Below are 21,098 nucleotides of genomic sequence, written 5' to 3' on the forward strand. Positions count from 1 at the left end.
CTTTGTCATTGGGTTGCTATCTCAACAAAGTAAAAGATACCTTTGTCATTGGGTTGTTATCTTAACAAAGTAAAAGATACCTTCGTCATTGGCATGATGTCTCAACAAAGTAAAAGTTTTCTTTCTCATTGATGTTTACTTTATCTCATCATTATTTATACATTTTCTTGTTTATAGCTGATTATAGTTAAAACCAAATAAATAAAGTTTCTTGGCATTGAGCCTCTCCTGTGATTATCAAGTAAGAAAACAACCGACAAAGATGTCATCGGTGGTTTCCTCAAACAAACTCTGTTTTATAAATTATGCCAACACGTAAATCTAAAAACAAACAGATAAGCTTTAACAGTTTTTATTTACTGAGAAGAAAAGGACTGTTTATTGTGCAGTAGATATTTAGATATTTATTTTGAGAAAAATATACACTATTTTGTTGGCAAATATTGGAAAGTTTGCTGAGTTAGAACAACAAATGTATGATATGAATAATTGAAAGTGCATAATGATTTATCAGAAATAATTTATTTGTATCAACTGCAACGGTGTATAGTTTCAACATGTTTTCGAAATAGCATTCCTTCAAGTTTCAAAGGTGTAAATATATTAGCGAAAGAAAAGGTTTTATTGGAAATATTTAAACCTTACAAAATATATTTAAAAAAAAACTATTATAAAGATTTACTTCCATTGGAGAGAGATAGAGAAATAAACGAGTTTTTTGATATAAAATACTTATACATTGAAAGAACATTGATATTGGAAGTGTATCAACATTGGAAGAACATTAACATTGGAAGAACACTAACATTGGAAGAACATTAACATTGGAAGAACATTAACATTGGAAGAACATTAACATGTGAAGAACACTAACATTGGAAGAACATTAACTTTGGAAGAACATTTACTTTAAAAGAACACTAGCATTGAAAGTACATTGACATTGGAAGAACATTAACTTTGGAAAAACATTTACTTTAAAAGAACACTACCATTGGAAGTACATTGACATTGGAAGAACATTAACTTTGGAAGAACATTTACTTTAAAAGAACACTAACATTGGAAGTATATTGACATTGGAAGAACATTAACTTTGAAAATTATTAAAGACCATAGAACCCGAATCATAGGTTCATGAACATTGTACAGACTTCAACTATGACAACTAACACGATAATTTTCACAACAACGAAGTCTGTTTTAAGTAGTCTCGGTGACGTTTTCAGAGAAACAACAATGCAGAAAAGTACGACGGATACTATAGATCTAATAGTAACGTCTGACAGTACTAAGCAGCACAATTCTACTGATGTGATTCGGACATCAAACCTTGACCAGGAGAACATTAATCGCCTTCTGAAGATAGAAAACACATTCGAAGCTGAAGCGCTGACGCCAATAACCGTTTATCTAATCCTTCTAATGATAACGGGTGTTATTGGAAATACTATTGTCTTGTATATCTACAAGTTCAGGTTCAAAAGGTCAACATCAAGAATATTCATTCTGAGTCTCGCTGCGTTTGATTTGATCACGTGTATTTTAGGGATGCCATACCATATCTTAGACATGCTTTATCCTTATCTGTTTGTATGGGACACCGCTTGCAAAGTTCTAAGTTTTGCTCTTACCTTTACGATCTTGGCATCTATATTCATACTGGATCTGATCGCAATTGATCGGTACAGGAAAATTTGTAGACCGTTTAAAAAGCAGCTTTCTGGTATTGGGTCAAAGATTATGAGTTGGGTGACTGTTCTTATAGCAATAATCTCTGCCATTCCAATGCTTCTAATTTATGGCACTGCTGAAGTCCCAACCGCTAGGAATCCAAATATAACAGGAAGGGAATGCTATGTCTCAGATGATTATATCGAATCTTATTTCCCATTAATCTACGATGCTTTCACTTTCTTGATTTTTATCGTATCCGTTTTTATACTAGTCGGATTTTATAGCAAAGTCGGTGTTACAATTTGGAAACGTAGGAAATTTAATGAGTCGTCACATGAATCAAAGAGATCCGGTTCCAGTCAAAGCACGCCAAACACATCGATCATACAACTTAATGTCATTACAGATGAAGCTAAACGCGGATCTCCTATGATTGCTCATTATGGAAAAAATAAAGAGGGTGGTAATGTTCAAATATTTGATTCAAATTCCTTGGTCACGGCACCAAAAGATTCACCTTTACCATATAGATCGACAACGTCTGATCCAAAGAAAGAAAGGAAGAACCGGAGAGTAATGCGATTGATGTCTGAACCTTCAAGTACTGAACATGATTCTTCTATAATGGATCACGGGTCTTCACGGTCCCACAAATCATCCCACAGACATCACGTGACAAAGAAAGAAAAGAGAACTCTAAGAATAACAGGCATGCTGTTTGTTATAACAATAATATTTATTATAAGTTTCCTCCCTTATCTTTGTATACAAATTGTGAACGGTTTAAATGATGAATTTTGGGACGAAATGAGCATTTCAGAGATTATCCTTTTCAATCTTCTTATGAGGACATACTTTATCAACAGTATGATAAATCCTATAATCTATTGGTTCCTGGATCACAAATTTAAAGAGGAGGTTATCAGACTATTTAATGACATGAAAAATTGTAAAGCATCTACTCGGTTTGGACGAAAGAGCTTCCATTCGTAACATTCATGTGAATATATATATAAATTCTAGATGTATATCAAAAGGTATACCAAAAATTGTCTGAGCAATTGCATGACGTTAATTCAGTCATCCTTACATTCGCACGATAAGAATTTAATTAAACTAATTTATGTTCGTATTTTATCAACTAATTAGGTTCTTATACATCCTTGGCTTTCTAATATTCTGATTAGAGAGTTCCTCATTTATAATGATGAAGTTAAGGTGGTACCCAACACCTTCACTAAAATTAATTTGGCTCGTTTCAATTTCTTAAAATTTTGACAAAGTATATACTTTGTCCCTTTGACAAAAATATAAAAATTTCAAATAATTTGAACCAACCGTTTTTTTCAGAAAAAATACACTGGTTATATAGCAGTTTGACAAATACTAATTTTGATCATTTAGAAGCTTAATATTCCCTTAACAACATAATGTAATTAAAACGTTTAGCTGACTTTACAGAGTTATCTCCCTGTAGTGTTAGGTACCACCTTAAATCCAGAAAATTGCTTCGGACGTATGAGATTTATAACGTGTTGTTTTAATTTTTCTTCAGTTTGTTACTTTGCAGAATTATCTAAATTTTCGTAATTTTTAATACATACTTTTTTTTCTGTATAACTATTCTTTCATCGATATTCAATAAAGCAATATTTAAAGACATATAAAACCCTCTTTTTTATAATTCAGTTTGATATGGTTTGTATATAATATGCTTGTTCAAACTGATGTATCCCCAAATGTTAATAATATTTAACGTGTTGATCGTAATATAAAGTAAAATCACAAAAAATACTGAACTCCGAGTTAAACTCATAAAGGTAAGTCCCTTATTAAATGGCAACATCAAAAGCTTAAACACATCAAACGAATGGATAACAACTGTCCTATTCTTGACTTGGTACAGACATTTTCTTAGATTTAACCTGGTTTTATAGATAGCTCAACCTATCGCTTGTATGACAGTCGCATCATATCCATTATATTTACGACGATGTCTAAAAAAACAAAAAGACATAATAGATAAAAATGTAAAAAAATAAATAGGGGTACAGCTGTAAACATTGTGTTATAATCTTAATCACTATACAAAGAGGCAAATATGTAACAAAGAAGCATATAAAGGCATAATATATATATCGAATTTTACAACCTCATGCATCCATTTACTTAATTATTATACGATAGTATCTATGTATGTTAAAAACACACATAAAGAAAAGATTTGAAGTACTGGGGCCGATTCTTTACTACCCTGACAGGCACATGGTTAGGTCGCCATTAACTCTGGCGTAGAATCGTGCGTTTGACGTATATCAGTTGTAAACGTCACACAGGTAGAAATAAAATAATTTTGACGTTCAAAGTATGAACAGAATATATTCCATATAAAAAGAAGATGTGGTATGATTGCCACTGATAACTCTCCACAAGCGACCAAAATGACACAGAAATTAACAACTATGGGTCACCGTACGGCCTTCAACAATGATCAAAGCCCAGACCACAAAGTCAGCTATAAAAGGCCTCAAAATGACAATGTAAACCAATTCAAACGAAAAAACTAACAGCCATATTTATATAAAAAAAAATGAACGAAAAACAAATATGTAATATGACAACCACTGAATTACAAGCTTCTGACTTGGGAGAGGCACATACATACATAATGTGACAGGGTTTAACAAGTTAACGGGATCCCAACCCTCCCCTAACCTGGGACAGTGGTATAACAGTACATCATAAGCACCAACTAAAGTCGAAGCGCTGAAGGCAGTTAACCAAAAACCAAGGCAAACGAAAGTATGAAAACTGTGGCAATGTTGCTTCAACATTAAACATTCATATATTGTACATTTATGTTGACCTAATGAATTAATTATTAAGGCAAATAATTAATATGTTATCAAGGTTTGAAAAGCAATGCATATATCAATGTATATTTTTATGGTGAGTCTGCAGTGGTACAAGTTCGCAATGATTGCAGTTGTTAAAGTTGGTAATTTACGTTGGTTATAGTTTAGGGGTAATGGTGGGGATCTCATCCGTTTCAAAGTTATCAAACAGGAACGAATAGGTTGACCCCAGGGACTCCCCATATATTTCATTTGATTAGTTTTATTGTCCCATACATGAATATGTATGGTTTAGGTGTTGGGATCTCATCCGTTTCTAAGTTATCAAAGAGAAGGGGGTAGAGTGACCACAGGGACTCCTCCTATATTTCATTTGATTAGTTATATTAGTTATATTGTCCCATACTTGAATATATATGGTTTAGGGTTGGGGATCCCAACCGTTTCAAAGTTCCCAAACAGGAGGGGATGGGTGACCCCATGAACTCCCATACATTTCATTTGATTAGTTATATAGTCTCATACATAAGTGTATATGGTTGAGAGGTGGGGATCTCATCCGTTTAAAAGTTATCAGACAGGAGGGAGTAGAGTGGACCTAAGGACGTCACCTTTATATTATATGATTTGCTTACATTCAGGTATAAGATAATATAGTTGCTACTTAAACTGACCCTTCAAAATTGAGAAAAGACGTTCCCTTCAAAATTGCAGTAACATGTTTACACTTTAAAAGCATCTTACATGCATTATCAACATTTATCACTGATACAGAAAATTTATACTGTGACCAGAAACATAAATATTGTTAGATATACTGTTCCCAGCTATCACATTGTATTGGATTTTGACATTAAAATTTGTCAAAAAGTAGTTTTGAGTGTCTGTATAAAATATGTTCTGCTTTTTCTTTCTTTTACATATATCTTTTGGTTTTTATTCTAGTGTTTATATTCACTAATCATGTATAGATGTATTTTGTCACCTTCCCAGATTTTTTTTGTAGTTGATCGCCAAAACCCCGAGTTATCCTTAGGTGAAACACCACCAATTACTCCCTCAAATTTGAAAGTAGGCCTACTCGGACAAAAATAGTGCATTTGATGTCATTGTTTACTTAAACTACTCAACAAATTTGCAGAAATGAAACTTTTTGGTGAAAGAGAAATATATTAAGACATTTTGAGCCCAAATTTACTTGTCTATGAGTTGACATTAAAAATTGAGGATTAATGCGCTCCATAGTATACTAATTTAAGATTTCAAGAAAACAAAGGGTTATTTTTAGTGGTACATCAGTTCAGAAGGTCTCTTCTTTCTTATATGGCTTTAAAGGTATGTTGAAAATTGGCATAAAGAAAGGTGATACCTGTACGATTCAGGACATACCTGGTTTGAGGTTAAACTTAAGATAAAAAATTTAGAAAGCTATGAAAATTGCAAAATGTGGTTGAACAGATAGGGACTTTTAATTGGTATCTGACACATTTTATCCGCTTCCGGTATCGGATCCGATATTGCAATTGTCTTCAAGGCATCCATTGTCATTATGTTTTCAATGTTGTTTTCGTCAGTCAGATACAATTTTACTCGAATTTACACATTATTTGTCCGCGATTTTCTGTATAAAGCTAGCGGTTGAACAAAATGAACATCACTGTCGTGAATGATAATATCGAAAATAAGTTTTGAGATCGTTTATTTTGAGACTTTGGTGAAAAGTAAAATCACAAAAATACTGAACTTAGAGGAAGATCAATTGGGAAAGTCCATAATCACATGGCAAAATCAAATAACAAAACGCATCAAAAACGAATGGACAAAAACAGTCATATTCCTGACTTGGTACAGGCATTTTCAAATGTAGAAAATGGTGGATTAAACCTGGTTCTATAGCGCTAACCCTCTCACTTTAATGACAGTCTCATCAATTTCCGATATTTTTACATTGATGCGTTAAATAAACAGACACAATAAATATAATAGTCAAAATATGGGTACATCAGTCATCATCGTTTAACAATTTTAAAAGGGACAATTTAACAGAACACAAAAACATCTACTTTCTACGAACACATTTATTGATTTGAGTGTCTGACGTCACAAAATTTTATACGTCACATAAATTTGTCGTTCAATGTACGTACAAACAATTTTAAAATTTTCATGGGAATGTTAGCATACAGGGTTAAAAAATCAAAAGTATGTAAGAATAAATTTAAGAAATAGACCGAGATTAAAACTAGTCCAAAAGTTATATATAGAATTTATAAGAATCCAAAAATAGTTAATTCCACTACGCGATCGAATGATTTTGACGTTTGTGGTTCAACGTATATTGTAATTCATAATAGAAATATATCATAATGACATATAAATAGAACAATATCATACTGACGGGATCTTTTAAAGTACAGAGTCACGTTATAAGAACAAAAGAAATACAAAAAGTCGCAAATACAAAACAAACCACAAAAAAATGAAAGCCGATACAAACACCTTGACGAGATTGACGAAAAGGTTTGCCGCGAAAGTTATTTTTTTTTATTTTCTTCAAAGTGAAAGGTCCGTCGTGCGTAGCTAGTATAAACCAAGTCGAAAGTCCGATTGCAAAAGTGGAAGGTAGCGGACCTCGGACCACCGCTAATTTGAACCCCTGCCTCCAAATTGAAAAGATACGAAAATTGCATCTTCAATTTAAAATTGCCGCCAACATTATGAACAGTTGAACTTATATAATAGACTCATGACGTAGTTGTACTTCGTATTGACGACAAACAATATTCCTACGACTTTTGCCATTTGGGAAATGCAAACTACTTGTCTTAAGAGATTTTCGGCGATTAAATATTTCATACAATTGTTCTTTGACATCTAAGCCAAAAGCACATGCGATAATAAACTACATAAGGATTCCTAATGAGCACTACTTCCTATGTGCACCTTTAAAACTTTTGGGTAATTCGACGATCATTTAAGGTTTTTCTGGTCATATTTTTGTAATACAGAATTAAAAGTAATTAAAAAAGTGTTCAATTAGTTATATATAATACAGTAGCCAGCTAGATAATAACAATGATAAAACTGAGAAAGGAAATTGGGAATGTGTCAAAGCGACAACAACTCGACCATAGAGGCACGTATTTCAGCATTATTTGGTAGAACACAAATCTAGGGTGCTCCGATAAGGCAGCTTAACTGCATAACAATCAGTTGAAAAAGGCTTAACTCATCAGATGGACAAAAATACAAGTGAACGTGGCCGGGTACTTGTACATCCCAACAACAAAAAGACACTAGGAACAGATCTGAGAGTACTCGCAGTTAACTGACAGCTAGTTCAAAGCCACTAACAACTAATAAAAAATCATGCATCTAAGACTAAATTATCAATCCGTACACATCCAACATCCAATGGATTTAATGTAAAGACGTCATAAACAGTCAGAGACAAACATGCCCTTGTGCAATGCCAAGATACAGGTATCGACAACTAGAGGCTAGTTTAAAGTGGCACTGATAACAGAATCTTCCGGCTGGTTCTAGTCCTGAATGTATATTGGTTACCATGATGTTGCATTGTCTGTCTGAATTCTTAAAAGAGGGACAAAAGATACCAGAGGGACAGTCAAACTCATAAATCGAAGATAAACTGACAACGCCATGGCTAAAAATGAAAGAAGACAAACACACAAACAATATTACACATGACACAACAAAGAAAACTAAAGAATAAGCAACACGAACCCCACCAAAAACTAGGGGTGATCTCAGGTGCTCTAGAAGGGTAAGCAGATCCTGCTCCACATGTGGCACCTGTCGTGTTGCTTATGAGATAACAAATCTGGTAAATGGTCTAATTCTGTAGGTCATATTCATGAAAGGGAAGGGGATTGTAGTTACGACGTAAGGAATATATCTGATATCATTTGTGAAACGATTATTCCATAACGTTCAACCAACTCGTGATGGCAACCGTAAAATTTACGAAGGGATGATTTCAACTTCACCATTTGGAACTCTTCGTTTTAATAATAGCTTCCTTGTGAGCAGCAACTCTCTATCAAGAAAATCATGATAGGAAATGCAAGCACGGGAATATCGTATCAATTGGGAGATATATACCCCGTATGCAGGTGTTGCTGGAATGTTGCTACTTAGAAATGAAAAGTTCACAATTGGAAAGCTGAAATCATCTCTTTTGTCGTAAAGTTTTGTTTTAATATACACACTCTCTCGAACGAAAGTGTACGGAAATTTGAATCTCTGTTTTACAGCACATCGAATCTCAAACTTTTATGACAATCATTTTAATTTTAGGGTTAATATTTGCATATTGACTTAAAGTTGGAAAATGGGGTGTCGGACTGTTGAGGGTGTCAGACTAGCGGTATGACGGACTTCGTGTGTATCGGACTAATGTCATGTCGAACTATTGAGTTGCAGGACTAATACCATGTCGGACTATATATTTAAGTGTCGGACTATTAATGGAGGGACAGAACATCGGGATGACCCATTCTTGTGACTTATATGTTACTTAAACCAATCAGGTCAATAATTGTTCCTGTTTTGTTGTACCAGTATAAACCACATGCTTTGATAAAAATCATTTCATGATCCAGATTGCGTTTGGTTAAGTGATTAACAAATATATAACACTACACAATCAATGATTTAGAGCAGGCCGCGGAAGATCCGGTCTCGAAAGTCTAAGGATTGATTAAAGATCATTAAATTTGGGGTTTATTCCAAAGTACTTTAACGGCATTGAAAGATACCGCCTCAAGACCTTTCGGATTACTAGTAGATGAAAATATTGCTATCTTAAGAGTTTTTGAAGCTGGAACAGGTTCAGCCTCAAGAGCTCGGGTGTTAGGGGAAGAACTTATCTCGAAATCTCTGAGAGTATGGAAATGTCCACCTGAAGAGCTCTGGATTTGTGGGAAAATTTATCTGCAGTGCTCTGGAGAAGGGGGAAGGTCATGTCAAGAACCCTTGTATTAGTATTGAAAGCTATAGTAGAAGGAATACTGTCTCGACAGTCCGTGGGGAGAGTCAACGACCCGGGGTCCGTAAGTCCAATGACGAATCTCCCATTGCTAATGCTTTTTCTTTTTAGTTAAATATTGTGAGTTATTTGACACACATTTTGCACACATGAGGCGATACAATTCATGCTTCACTTTTTATGTTCTCCATATTGTTTATCAGTATCTATTTCTTAAATATCAAAATAGTAAAGTGAACTATGTTTTATTTTAGATATTAACTTTTATACTATCGTGATCCTATTCGAACTGTTAACATATTTTGGAAATTTCTTATTGCATGTTACTATAGTTATCAAAGGTACCAGAATTATAATTTGATAGGCCAGACGCGCGTTTCGTCCACTCAGATCAGAATATTTATAAAGCCAAACAAGTACAAAGTTGAAGAGCAATGATGATCCAACATCAATCAAATGAATTGCTATATAAAATCCAATGTTAGGTCTAGGAGATTAGGCATGGTTTATTTAAGATTAAGATTTGGAGTAAAATATTCTTAAACAAAATTCAAAGATAACCAATATTTTACTAAAGAAAGGTTAAATATTTTTTTTTAATAAAATATAAATATCGTCGTAAAAACTACCAAAAACTGTGACAAGATGATGACATATATTAAATATTCTCTCTACTTAGGTGTTATCTCTCACTCAGACGTAGTAAACAAGAAGTTAGACTTCCGGGGAGACTGACTTGTGGTTACGCTTATTAGTATGCACCTAGTATGTCTCCAATATAGGTCACACTTATAGTCATCAATTCCACTTAAAAATGTACATAATAGTGATATATCAATATGTAATTTGTTAATAAAATATCAGAACAAGGTCATATTATTTTTTTTTGCACAATGCCATGGCCGAGCTATTTTCATCAATTGGGGTCTGTTGCCTGTCTATTTAAAGGATTGTATCATATGCATTTTTTTATCTAAAAGTATTGGTCATATCAAGCCATGATTTGGGTTTTCAATACAGTTGCCTCAACAGTGGTCACTGACACTGACCCCTTATCAGTCGTCTGGTGTTACATGACGAGAATGTTGACAGTCTTGGTGTGGGTTTTGCAGGATAGAAGTCAGATGAAGGGCAACAGGCTCATACAAATGGATAACAACTCAGTAAAGTAAAGTGTAAAACTTAAGAATACAGAAATGAAAGACCCCCTTTCAAACTTCAGTGATGCAGCCACCAATGAACAGTAATACCAGCTCGGACGTACAGTTGATATATTACCAGAGACATTATACAAATATAGCCTTTGTATGAGGTCGATACAGGGATATATTGACCTGAAAGAAGTATATTGACTGAGGATGAAGTCCGAGGTCGATATACTTCTTTGGGTCGATATATCCTGTATTGACCTCATACAAAGGCTATATTTGATATATTATTAATTCCCGACCATGTTTGTATCAAAATCGTCATTTAGGTTTGTTGAAACGTTATATAGATATTACATTGTCCCCTTGACAATAACAACATATTAGTTGTTATTTCATTTACTTTTTTTTGGACATCTTATGTATTTGAAATTTTTTTTTTCCGTCAAATAATCGATCACAGATATCATTTTTTCAAAACGTTAAACAATTTCCTGAAATTCATTACATGACGTCACAAAGTATATCGGTTTTTAGATATTCTAAAAATAACCGTGCAATATGCTTTTTGCCGGTCAATATGCTTTTTGCTATCCGCCGTTTTCTCTCTACCTTCAAAAATATAGTTTAACATGTGACTATCCCTAAACGAATCAAATTTGTTAAAATATACGAATTAATAATGTATATATTTATATGTCTCTGATATTACTATTGCGGCAAATGAGAAATATAACACTAGTTGAAGACCCGTATGATGACATACAGTTGTTAATTTCTGTGATATTTGTCTCTTGTGTAGAGTTGTAGAGAAGCATACACACATTGTCTTTAATAAAAAACATTCAGGGGCATTGTGGGGGGGGGGGGTATAACCAAACAGATCAAGTCACTAAAACAAAAGAAAAATGGAGAAATTTAACCAAACTGATGTTAGTACACTAACATTAATATAAACCTTCAATATGGGGATTAATGAACGCACTTCATAATTAACATTTACATTCAGGTGGAGATAATCATACATATAAAATATTTCAACATAATAATTCAGGGGGAGATAATCAAACATATAAAACACTTCAACATAATAATTCAGGGGGAGATAATCAAACATATAAAACACTTCAACATAAACATTCAGGGTGAGATAATCAAACAGATTTAATAATTTCAACATGAACATTCAGGGGAGATAATCACAGATTAAATAACTTCAACATAAACATTCAGGAGGAGATAATCAAATTAATAAAATAACTTCAACATAAACATTCAGAGGGAGATAATCCACAGATTAAACAAGAGTGCACACACTGAAATGTCTCGCCTTCTTTACTAATCATTGTTTTTAAGTTGATAGTCCTAAATGTAAAGCTTTATTACAACTGTCACATAAACTTAACATTAACCAAGAAAACCAAACATTGATCAATGAACCATGAAAATGATGTCAAGGTCAGATAAAAATGATAAACCATGACAGGCAGACACGTACAGCTAACAATTCTGCCATACAACAAATATAGTTGACCTATAGCTTATAGTTTAAGAAAAAGAACCAACCACAAAAACTTAACACTGAGCAATGAACTGTCGGAATGAGGTCAAGGTCAAATAAAATCTGCACAACTGACATATAGATCATAAAATATTTACATACACCAAATATAGTTGGCCTATTGCTTATTGTATTAGAAAAATAGACCAAAACTCAACCAGGTGCTCCGCAGGGCGCAGCTTTATACGACCGCAGAGGTCGAACCCTGAACAGTTGGGGCAAGTATGGACAAAACATTCAAGCATGATACAGCTCTGAATTTGGATTGTGATCAAATTTTTGACATTACATGGTTTTTTTTTACACAAAACAAATGCCAAGATTTTACAAATCAATTAAAGATTTCTTCTTCAAACTTTTTAAATCTAAAATTAAATAGTTGACACAGCATAGGTTTCTGACACAGAATGAATGTGGTCTAATGAACTTAAAAGGTTTTTTTTGCCTTTGAGCAAATCACTATGCTGTTGAATATTAATCCTCTCACAAAAATGTTTGAAGAAATTTTCTTTTTATTTATGAAATCTGAAATGAGAAAAATTTAACCCCCCCCCCCCCCCTTTTTTTTCACATCCCCGTTTCCCTTTTTCAAAACTGATATCAATTCAAATTTCTAATGGAGTTTGCAACAATAACTACTCATTTAAATACATCATAAAATATTAAGATGTAAAAAAACTGCTTGTTATCACTGAATGGTAAAGATTATTTAAATTTATCAGTTGGTAGTAAAAAGTGTATATACATTGTATATTGTATATAACAAAGATTTAAGTTGATTCTGGACAAAGAAAGATAACTCCAATTAAAAAAATTCTTGCTATTGCACAAATAGGATATTTCTTGCTTACTATTCTGGACAAAGAAAGATAACTCTAATTAAAAAAAAATTTGCTATTTCACAATATTGTGCAATTAGATATTTCTTGCCATTGCACAATACTGTGCAATTGAAAAGACTTGCTATTGCACAATACTTAATATAATAATTTTAGATCCTGATTTGGACCAACTTGAAAACTGGGCCCATAATCAAAAATCTAAGTACATGTTTAGATTCAGCATATCAAAGAGGCCCAAGAATTCAATTTTTGTTAAAATCAAACTTAGTTTAATTTTGGACCCTTTGGACTTTAATGTAGAATTTGAAATTTGAAAACAGGACCAAAAATGAAGAATCTACATACACAGTTAGATTTGGCATATCAAAGAACCCCAAGGATTCAATTTTTGATGAAATCAAACAAAGTTTAATTTTGGACCCTTTGGACCTTAATGTAGACCAATTTGAAAACTGGACCAAAAAAACTTCAATAATCAAGAATCTAAGTACATTTTTAGATTCAACATATCAAAGAACCCAACCGATTCATTTTTTGTCAAAATCAAACTAAGTTTAATTTTGGACCCTTTGGACCTTAATGTAGACCAATTTGAAAACGGGACCAAAAGTTGAGAATCTACATATACAGTTAGATTCGGCATATCAAAGAACCCCAATTATTCAATTTTGATGAAATCAAACAAAGTTTAATTTTGGACCCTTTGGGCCCCTTTTTCCTAAACTGTTGGGACCAAAACTCCCAAAATCAATACCAACCTTCCTTTTATGGTCATAAGCCTTGTGTTTAAATTTCATAGATTTGTATTTACTTATACTAACATTATAGTGCGAAAACCAAGAAAAATGCTTATTTGGGTCCCTTTTTGGCCCCTAATTCCTAATCTGTTGGGTCCTAAACTCCCAAAATCAATACCAACCTTCCTTTTGTGGTCATAAACATTGTGTTTAAATTTCATAGATTTCCATTTACTTAACCTAAGGTTATTGTGCAAAAACCAAGAAAAATGCTTATTTGGGCCCTTTATTGGCCCCTTATTCCTAAACTATTGAAACCAAAACTCCCAAAATCAATCCCAATCTTTCTTTTGTGGTCATAAACCTTGTGTCAAAATTTCATAGATTTCTATTAACTTAAACTAAAGTTATGGTGCGAAAACCAAGAAAATGCTTATTTGGGCCCTTTCTGGCCCCTTATTCCTAAAATGTTGGGACCAAAACTCCCAAAATCAATACCAACCTTCCTTTTATGGTCATAAACCTTGTGTTAAAATTTCATAGATTTCTATTCACTTTTACTAAAGTTAGAGTGCGAAAACTAAAAGTATTCGGACGCCGGACGACGACGACGACGACGACGACGCCGACGCCAACGTGATAGCAATATACGACGAAAATTTTTTCAAAATTTGCGGTCGTATAAAAACTTAACTTTGACCACTGAACCATGAAAATAAGGTCAAGGTCAGATGACACCTACCAGCTAGACATGTACACCTTAAAATCATTCCATACACCAAATATAGTAGACCAATTGCATTCAGTATAAGCAAAACAGACCAAAACATAAAAACTTAACTATAACCACTGAACCATGAAAATGAGGTAAAGGTCAGATGACACCTGCCAATTGGCCATGTACACCTTACAGTCCTTCCATACACCAAATATACTAGACCTATTGCTTTTGGTATCTGAGATATGGACTTGACCACCAAAACTTAACCTTGTTCACTGATCCATGAAATGAGGTCGAGGTCAAGTGAAAACTGACCTCACGGGCATGAGGACCTTGCAAGGTACGCACATACCAAATATAGTTATCCTACTACTTATAATAAGAGAGAACTTAACATTACAAAAAATTTTAACTTTTTTTTCAAGTAGTCACTGAACCATGAAAATGAGGTCAAAGACATTGGACATGTGACTGATGGAAACTTCGTAACATGAGGCCTCCATATACAAAGTATGAAGCATCCAGGTCTTCTACCTTCTAAAATATAAAGCTTTTTAGAAGTTAGCTGGATCACTATCCCTATGTCGAGCTTTCTGCAATTAAAGTCGCAGGCTCGACAAAAACTACCACATAAACATTCAGGGGGGAAAATCAAACTAAGTAAATAACGTCAACATTAACATCCTGAATTTTGAGGGCAAAAGTAAGAAAACATAAACAAACAAGAAGCTTTCAGGAGCTTGAATCCTTCACCTGATTAAAAATGTGTCATTAAAATCAGGAGCCACTTTCAATACAGTTTTTAATATTGTGCCAAAGATATTATTAGATACAGTGTGCTAGTGACCTAATACAATATGTAAATTCTATATGGGGTGAGAGAACATAAAAGCAATGGCTAATGTGGTGAGAAAATGACACAGAATAGAAATACATCCTACAAGTTCGATTATGTTGACTTTTATGAAACTCTTATCTTGATGATTATTTTTCCAGGAAATAGTTTCTATTTATTGATTATAGTTTTCCCTGTAGGGATATGGACAATTAAAGTTGACTCAGTTGTTGATTATATATTGCTGTTTGAAGTAACTCACTACCAAGGTGCCAGAATATTTTTTACACAATTTGGTCATTTTGAATTTAAGATAAGTTAACAGTTTTTAAAAAAATATGTCCAAATCTACACCAGATTCATAGCATCAACAAACTTGTTTCGACCATTGCATCATATTTACTTCATGATTTTTTTTTACCATTTTTCTAAAAATAGTTTGTAGGGACCATATCTTAATCATTATGGCAAAATTTCTTAATATTTTTACCTGTGAATGTTATATTTGCAATCCAATAAGAACAAAATCAAGATAATTTGTAGAGCAATAAGCAATAAATCATTACTGCAAAAGGAGTAGGTCCAGTAAGGCCCTTTTTTGGCCCCAAAATATAGCAGCTTTACAAAATTGTTAAAATGTAAACTTTTAGTTATTTATTAGAAAGTATAATTCTTCTGCTACATAAATATGGGCTGCTTTTGACAATACAATACACATATATCGGGTACTAGCATCATTAAGTCATGCTTAATCTGTAAATCACTGAAATCTTCATAATTTTAGCATTTTAGTTAAATTTTAGACGGTTTCTGTCTTAAATGAAAGTGGCCGCATTCTTGTTCATTCTTAATATTGAAATGTAAGTTGTATTTGATGATAATACAAAACATATATAAAGGTTGAGAATGAACACGGATGCGGCCACTTTCATTTTTGATAAAAACTATCTGAAAAGTGACATTTTTTGCCATTTTTGATAGATTTCTCATATTTAAGCTTGAATCCGATCGTATTTAATGACTAAATCAGTTAAAAACTTGCACAAAAACTAATTGAATCAACTGAAATAGACATTAAACTGTTCAAAAAGTGCTCAAAATCTTTCCATAGATGAACCTGAAATTTGAGGCCAAAATCTGGCCTTACCGGCCTACCCCTTTTTAACACCATCTTTTTAATTTTGATACTTGAATCCTGAATATACACTGTAGATTCACTATAATTTGTTGAATTTCAATTTTCATGGATTTCATGCTTACCCGGGAACCATGAATTACAAGGTCCTACGAATTACAAGGTCGTATGAATTACAAGGTCCTATGAATTACAAGGTCCAATGAATTACAAGGTCCTACGATTTACAAGGTCCTATGAATTACAAGGTCCTATGAATTACAAGGTCCTATGGATTACAAGGTCCTACGAATTACAAGGTCCTATGAATTACAAGGTCCTATAAAATTACAAGGTCCTATGAATAACAAGGTCCAATGAATTACAAGGTCCTATGATTTACAAGGTCCTATGAATTACAAGGTCCTATGAATTACAAGGTCCTATGAATTACAAGGTCCTATGAATTACAAGGTCCTATGAAATACAAGGTCCTATGAATTACAAATTTTCTCTAGAATATATGCAGATTTTGGCAAACCAACGAAAGTGAAAGTTTTCCTTGATCCAAGAAAATTGGAACCCATGAAAATAAATGGATTTACAGTACTAGTTATACCAAACCTGTATGGGCTTTTCTAATTGAAAATTATCTATATTGTAAACATTTATTTATGCATTTTGACGACATCCTGTCCAGCCTGCTGTGGCATTTTGCCAGGTTGACATTGTATATCATCACTTGAATAACATTTTAGACAACGGTAAAATCACATGACAACTATCATCTACGTGGTAATTTAGCAGGGGGTGGCATTAGGTCACTTGGTTGTTTTTGGGGAGGCACAAATCTCTCCACTTCAACAACTTGAAATAAAATGTCTTTTGTCACTGGTGATTGTATACTTCCCCAGACACCTAAAACAAAACAGAAAAAGTTTACTTTTATATGATATGCTGTAACTGTCTATGCTTATTCATATTTTTTAATATACATTTACTTTAATTATTCATCCCTTATTTTTATTAACTTTGTATTTACATTGTATCACAGATCATATTTATTCGTTCATTGTGTGTTAATGTGTATTAATTTACGTTTTTTGATTGAGTTAAGCCATTCCAATTGATATTTTATAGTGTGTCTTTCTTTGTTGTGATGTTATACTATTTTAGTTTGGATCCATTAAAACGTTTAATCCTGCTACAATTGTTTGAACCTGTCCTAAGTCAGGAATCTGATGTTCAGTGGTTGTTGTCTGTTTATGTGGTTCATAAGTGTTTCTTATTTTTTTATATACCAGTAGATTAGACCATTGGTTTTCCCATTTTATTGGTTTTACACTAGTCATTTTGGGGGCACTTCATAACTTGCTGTTTGGTGTGAGCCAAGGCTCTGTGTTGAATACAGTACTTTGATCTATAATGGTTTACTTTTACAGATTGTGACTTGGATGGAGAGTTGTCTCATTAGCACTCATACCATATTTTCTTATATCTATTTTATATGACATGCTGCAACTGTCTATGCTAATTCATCTCTTGAAATACATGTATAATTATAAACAATAAGGGATTAATTATTTTTTTTATTCTTCATACTTCATTCTTCCATTATTGTTAGCTTTCAAGATCATACTATAAACACATAAAATCCAAGTTATGAACACTATGTCTGCTCTATGGTCGGGTTGTTGTCTCTGACACATTGCCCATTTTCATTTTCAATATTATACAACTCTAACATTCAATAGTTAGATACAGTCAATAAATGATTTGTCTTTTTAACAAATTTCAATGTCATGTCCATCCATATCATCTCTCTAGCTCACACTCTCCTTACATAAAACACTACAGATCTCTTACCTTGAGCAGTTTTAATGCTATTAGGAAATGATTTGTCGGTTCTTTGTCTCATGAATTTCCAATGCTGTCCATCAAATGAACATTCAATAATTTTTCCATCCATTTCTTTCAGATCTTTTGTGTACTGAAATATATTTATGTTGCTTTTATCCACTGATTGAGATTATATAAAACAAGAATGTGTCTGAGGACATGAAATAACCCTGCTCAAGCTTAGCGATTTTTCAAGTTAAAGTAGATCACAAGTATATATTTTTTGAAACAGATTTTTTTTTCAACTTGCCAAGATGAAGATTTTACTGGCTCTTTTCAAAAATTTAATAAAAAGTATGGATCACCGTGCTATTTTTCAAGCTATGAGTCGTTGAAAATTGCCAAAATTTGGTTAGTTTGTTTATGAAAAAACACATTAGTGTGCATAAAAAACATTCTATAGAATTTTGAAATAAATTGTGAGAAGAAAGGTTTCATAATATGTTTTAAGAAAATAAAAAAGAAAACATGGTGTCACTGAACTTCTTTTCTTGTAACAAAAAAAAAAGAAAGAAAATTCCCAATTAGCCCAGTATAAATTTTGTACTAAAAGAGTTATCTCCCCTTAAATAGCTCATTTGAACAAAATCATTTTTAAACCAAAAACAATGATATTTGTTAAAATATTTTAAATAATACGATTAATTAACAAGTTTTCATTAAATAGAAAACCATTTTAACCATTGAATTACAAATCTATCTCCAAATTTGCACATTTAGGCAAATAACTTGACCGATTTTGTACTGTGATTGAACAATCCAAGATGGCGGTATACCATGAATCTACCTTAAAAAGAGGCACAACTCTAGAACAGTAAGTGACTCATTTGTCAAATATAAACTTTGTCTGTAAATTTTGGTTTTTAACATTGTGTAAGAGTTTTATATAATTTGGATGAGGAAAACATAGAGTGCTGAAATGAACAATTTAGTATTTTATCCAAATTATAAAGTGGCATTACTCTAGAAAGTTTATTGACTCACTGCCGATATACAAACTCTGTCTGCGAGCTTTGGTTTTTAGCATTTTGTATGAGTTTTATATTTTATAATTTGGATAAGAGTGCGGAAAGGAAAATGAAATGGACAGAAAGACAAATGAAAGGACAGAAAGATAGTCAAGGGTAAGACTTAATATCCCTGTAGACTATGGAGGGGCAGAAAAAGGGGGAGGGTTGACACCTTAAAGTAATTTAATCCTGCCCCATTCATGTGCCTATTAAGAAGTCAGGATTTCATATGTCTTATGTTTATGTTTTTCTTATTATTTGAATAATAAGGTCTTAATGGTAGATCTTCAATTGTTACCGGTATTATATAGGACCCCCTCCTTTCCAAAAAAAAGTCAAATCAAATAAGAGCATAATTCTTTATTTCTAATCATGTAAACAATACATATCAAATAATTTCGTTTCAGTACAAACCATAGGAAATAACATTTTCCAAAAAGGTAGCATAAAATTTCATTATACTACATGGATCTTTTCAGTGACTTTAAAGGAGCATATTCTCAATTGGAAAACTATTAATATTCTGGATTAGATTATCTCCCCTGTTGGCATAGGATTAAACATATTTACGAACATACTCAGGAAGTGTTTACTTTTTTATATTTGGTTGAAGTTTTTCTCCAAAAGATCTGCCTCGAATAATCTTTTGACGTCAAGCAACACTTTTTAATGATGACATAAAATTTTACTGGAATCTGTGTGATTTTAAGTAATGGTAGACAAATTTGCATACAAGTGTAAATTTTAACTAAATATGTCTATAATATCCCTTTCCCCTCCCCCTTTATTCAGTCGACTCACCTTCATTTCAGCTAAAGGATTGTCTTGTCCTAACACATAAAGATATCCTTTTGTCTCTGGTAACATTCTGCAATAAAAATCTTTTCCAGTCAAGTAATGTGTAAAAATGATTGGTGTTTAATAACACTTTCAGCCACCAATTTTAGTTTATAAACATGACAATCAGTTTTCTTTAGTGAAGTGAACTTGTATACCCAAAGAGAACCATCATCTATGGCAAGAAAATGGATGATATATGTCAAGAGTAGGGTTTGAACCTCAGAGTTGATGGTTTTGTGATCACTAATACTGAGGATTCATTTATTTTTATTGTGTACCAATTTTCATGGATTAAGAAAAACTTGCACATTCATGGATATCTAATTTCGCGGTTTTGCAGAAGTCTGCATACAAGCCTATTGAAAATTTGTAATTCGTTGAACATTTAATTTCATGTTTTACCTGTAACCAGGAAATCCAAGAAAATTGGTATCCAACAAATAATAATGAATCCACTAATAGATGAAATAATTAAACAATTTTGTCACCAAGATATCAGTAGTATTCTAAACGTTCAAATTCTTTGTGGGTTAATTCAATTTTGCACAATGCCTTTTAAACTCTGGTCATTAATTACTGGGTCAACAACTTCTTGAATACTGTGAATTCATTTATTTTCGTGGGTATCAATTTTCGTGGATTTAGGAAAACTTACATGTTTGTGGATATTTCATTTCATGGTTTTGCTGAAATCAGGACCCAAGCCTTTAAAAAATTCAGTATTCACTGAACATTTAATTTCATGGTTCACCTGCTCCCACAAAATCCATGAACATTGGAATCTAACGAATAATAATGAATCCACAGTATTTGATTTGTTATTTTGAAAAACATTCAGTATTTTAGCT

At 32.8% G+C, this 21,098-nt stretch overlaps 2 protein-coding genes across 5 annotated transcripts in view; one reads left to right on the forward strand and one right to left on the reverse strand.

The window, feature by feature from the left end:
• The first annotated feature begins 293 nt into the window (after window positions 1–293).
• Window positions 294–3,346, forward strand: LOC139497216 (cholecystokinin receptor type A-like). Of its 2 annotated transcripts, none has more exons than XM_071285342.1 (2): window positions 294–2,895; window positions 3,179–3,346. In XM_071285342.1, the coding sequence occupies exon 1, from the start codon at window positions 1,138–1,140 to the stop codon at window positions 2,668–2,670; it is 1,533 nt and encodes a 510-aa protein (XP_071141443.1). In that variant the 5' UTR covers window positions 294–1,137; the 3' UTR covers window positions 2,671–2,895; window positions 3,179–3,346. The 2 variants fall into 2 exon arrangements, with proteins under 2 accessions (XP_071141443.1, XP_071141441.1); XM_071285340.1 differs by having other exon boundaries at window positions 327–2,895; window positions 3,161–3,346.
• Window positions 3,347–17,155: 13,809 nt separating this feature from the next.
• The window catches only part of LOC139497213 (mRNA-capping enzyme-like), a 35,427-nt gene continuing 31,484 nt past the window's right edge, over window positions 17,156–21,098 (reverse strand). For all 3 annotated transcript variants that reach the window (XM_071285334.1, XM_071285335.1, XM_071285333.1), the window contains 3 exons: window positions 20,212–20,278; window positions 18,368–18,491; window positions 17,156–17,419 (listed from right to left, as the gene is read on the reverse strand). In XM_071285334.1, coding sequence (XP_071141435.1) covers window positions 17,286–17,419; window positions 18,368–18,491; window positions 20,212–20,278 — 325 coding nt within the window. In that variant the 3' untranslated portion in view covers window positions 17,156–17,285. The remainder of the gene's footprint in view (window positions 17,420–18,367; window positions 18,492–20,211; window positions 20,279–21,098) is intronic.

This window comes from Mytilus edulis, chromosome 12 (genome assembly GCF_963676685.1).
Source record: "Mytilus edulis chromosome 12, xbMytEdul2.2, whole genome shotgun sequence".
Classification (NCBI taxonomy): domain Eukaryota; kingdom Metazoa; phylum Mollusca; class Bivalvia; order Mytilida; family Mytilidae; genus Mytilus; species Mytilus edulis.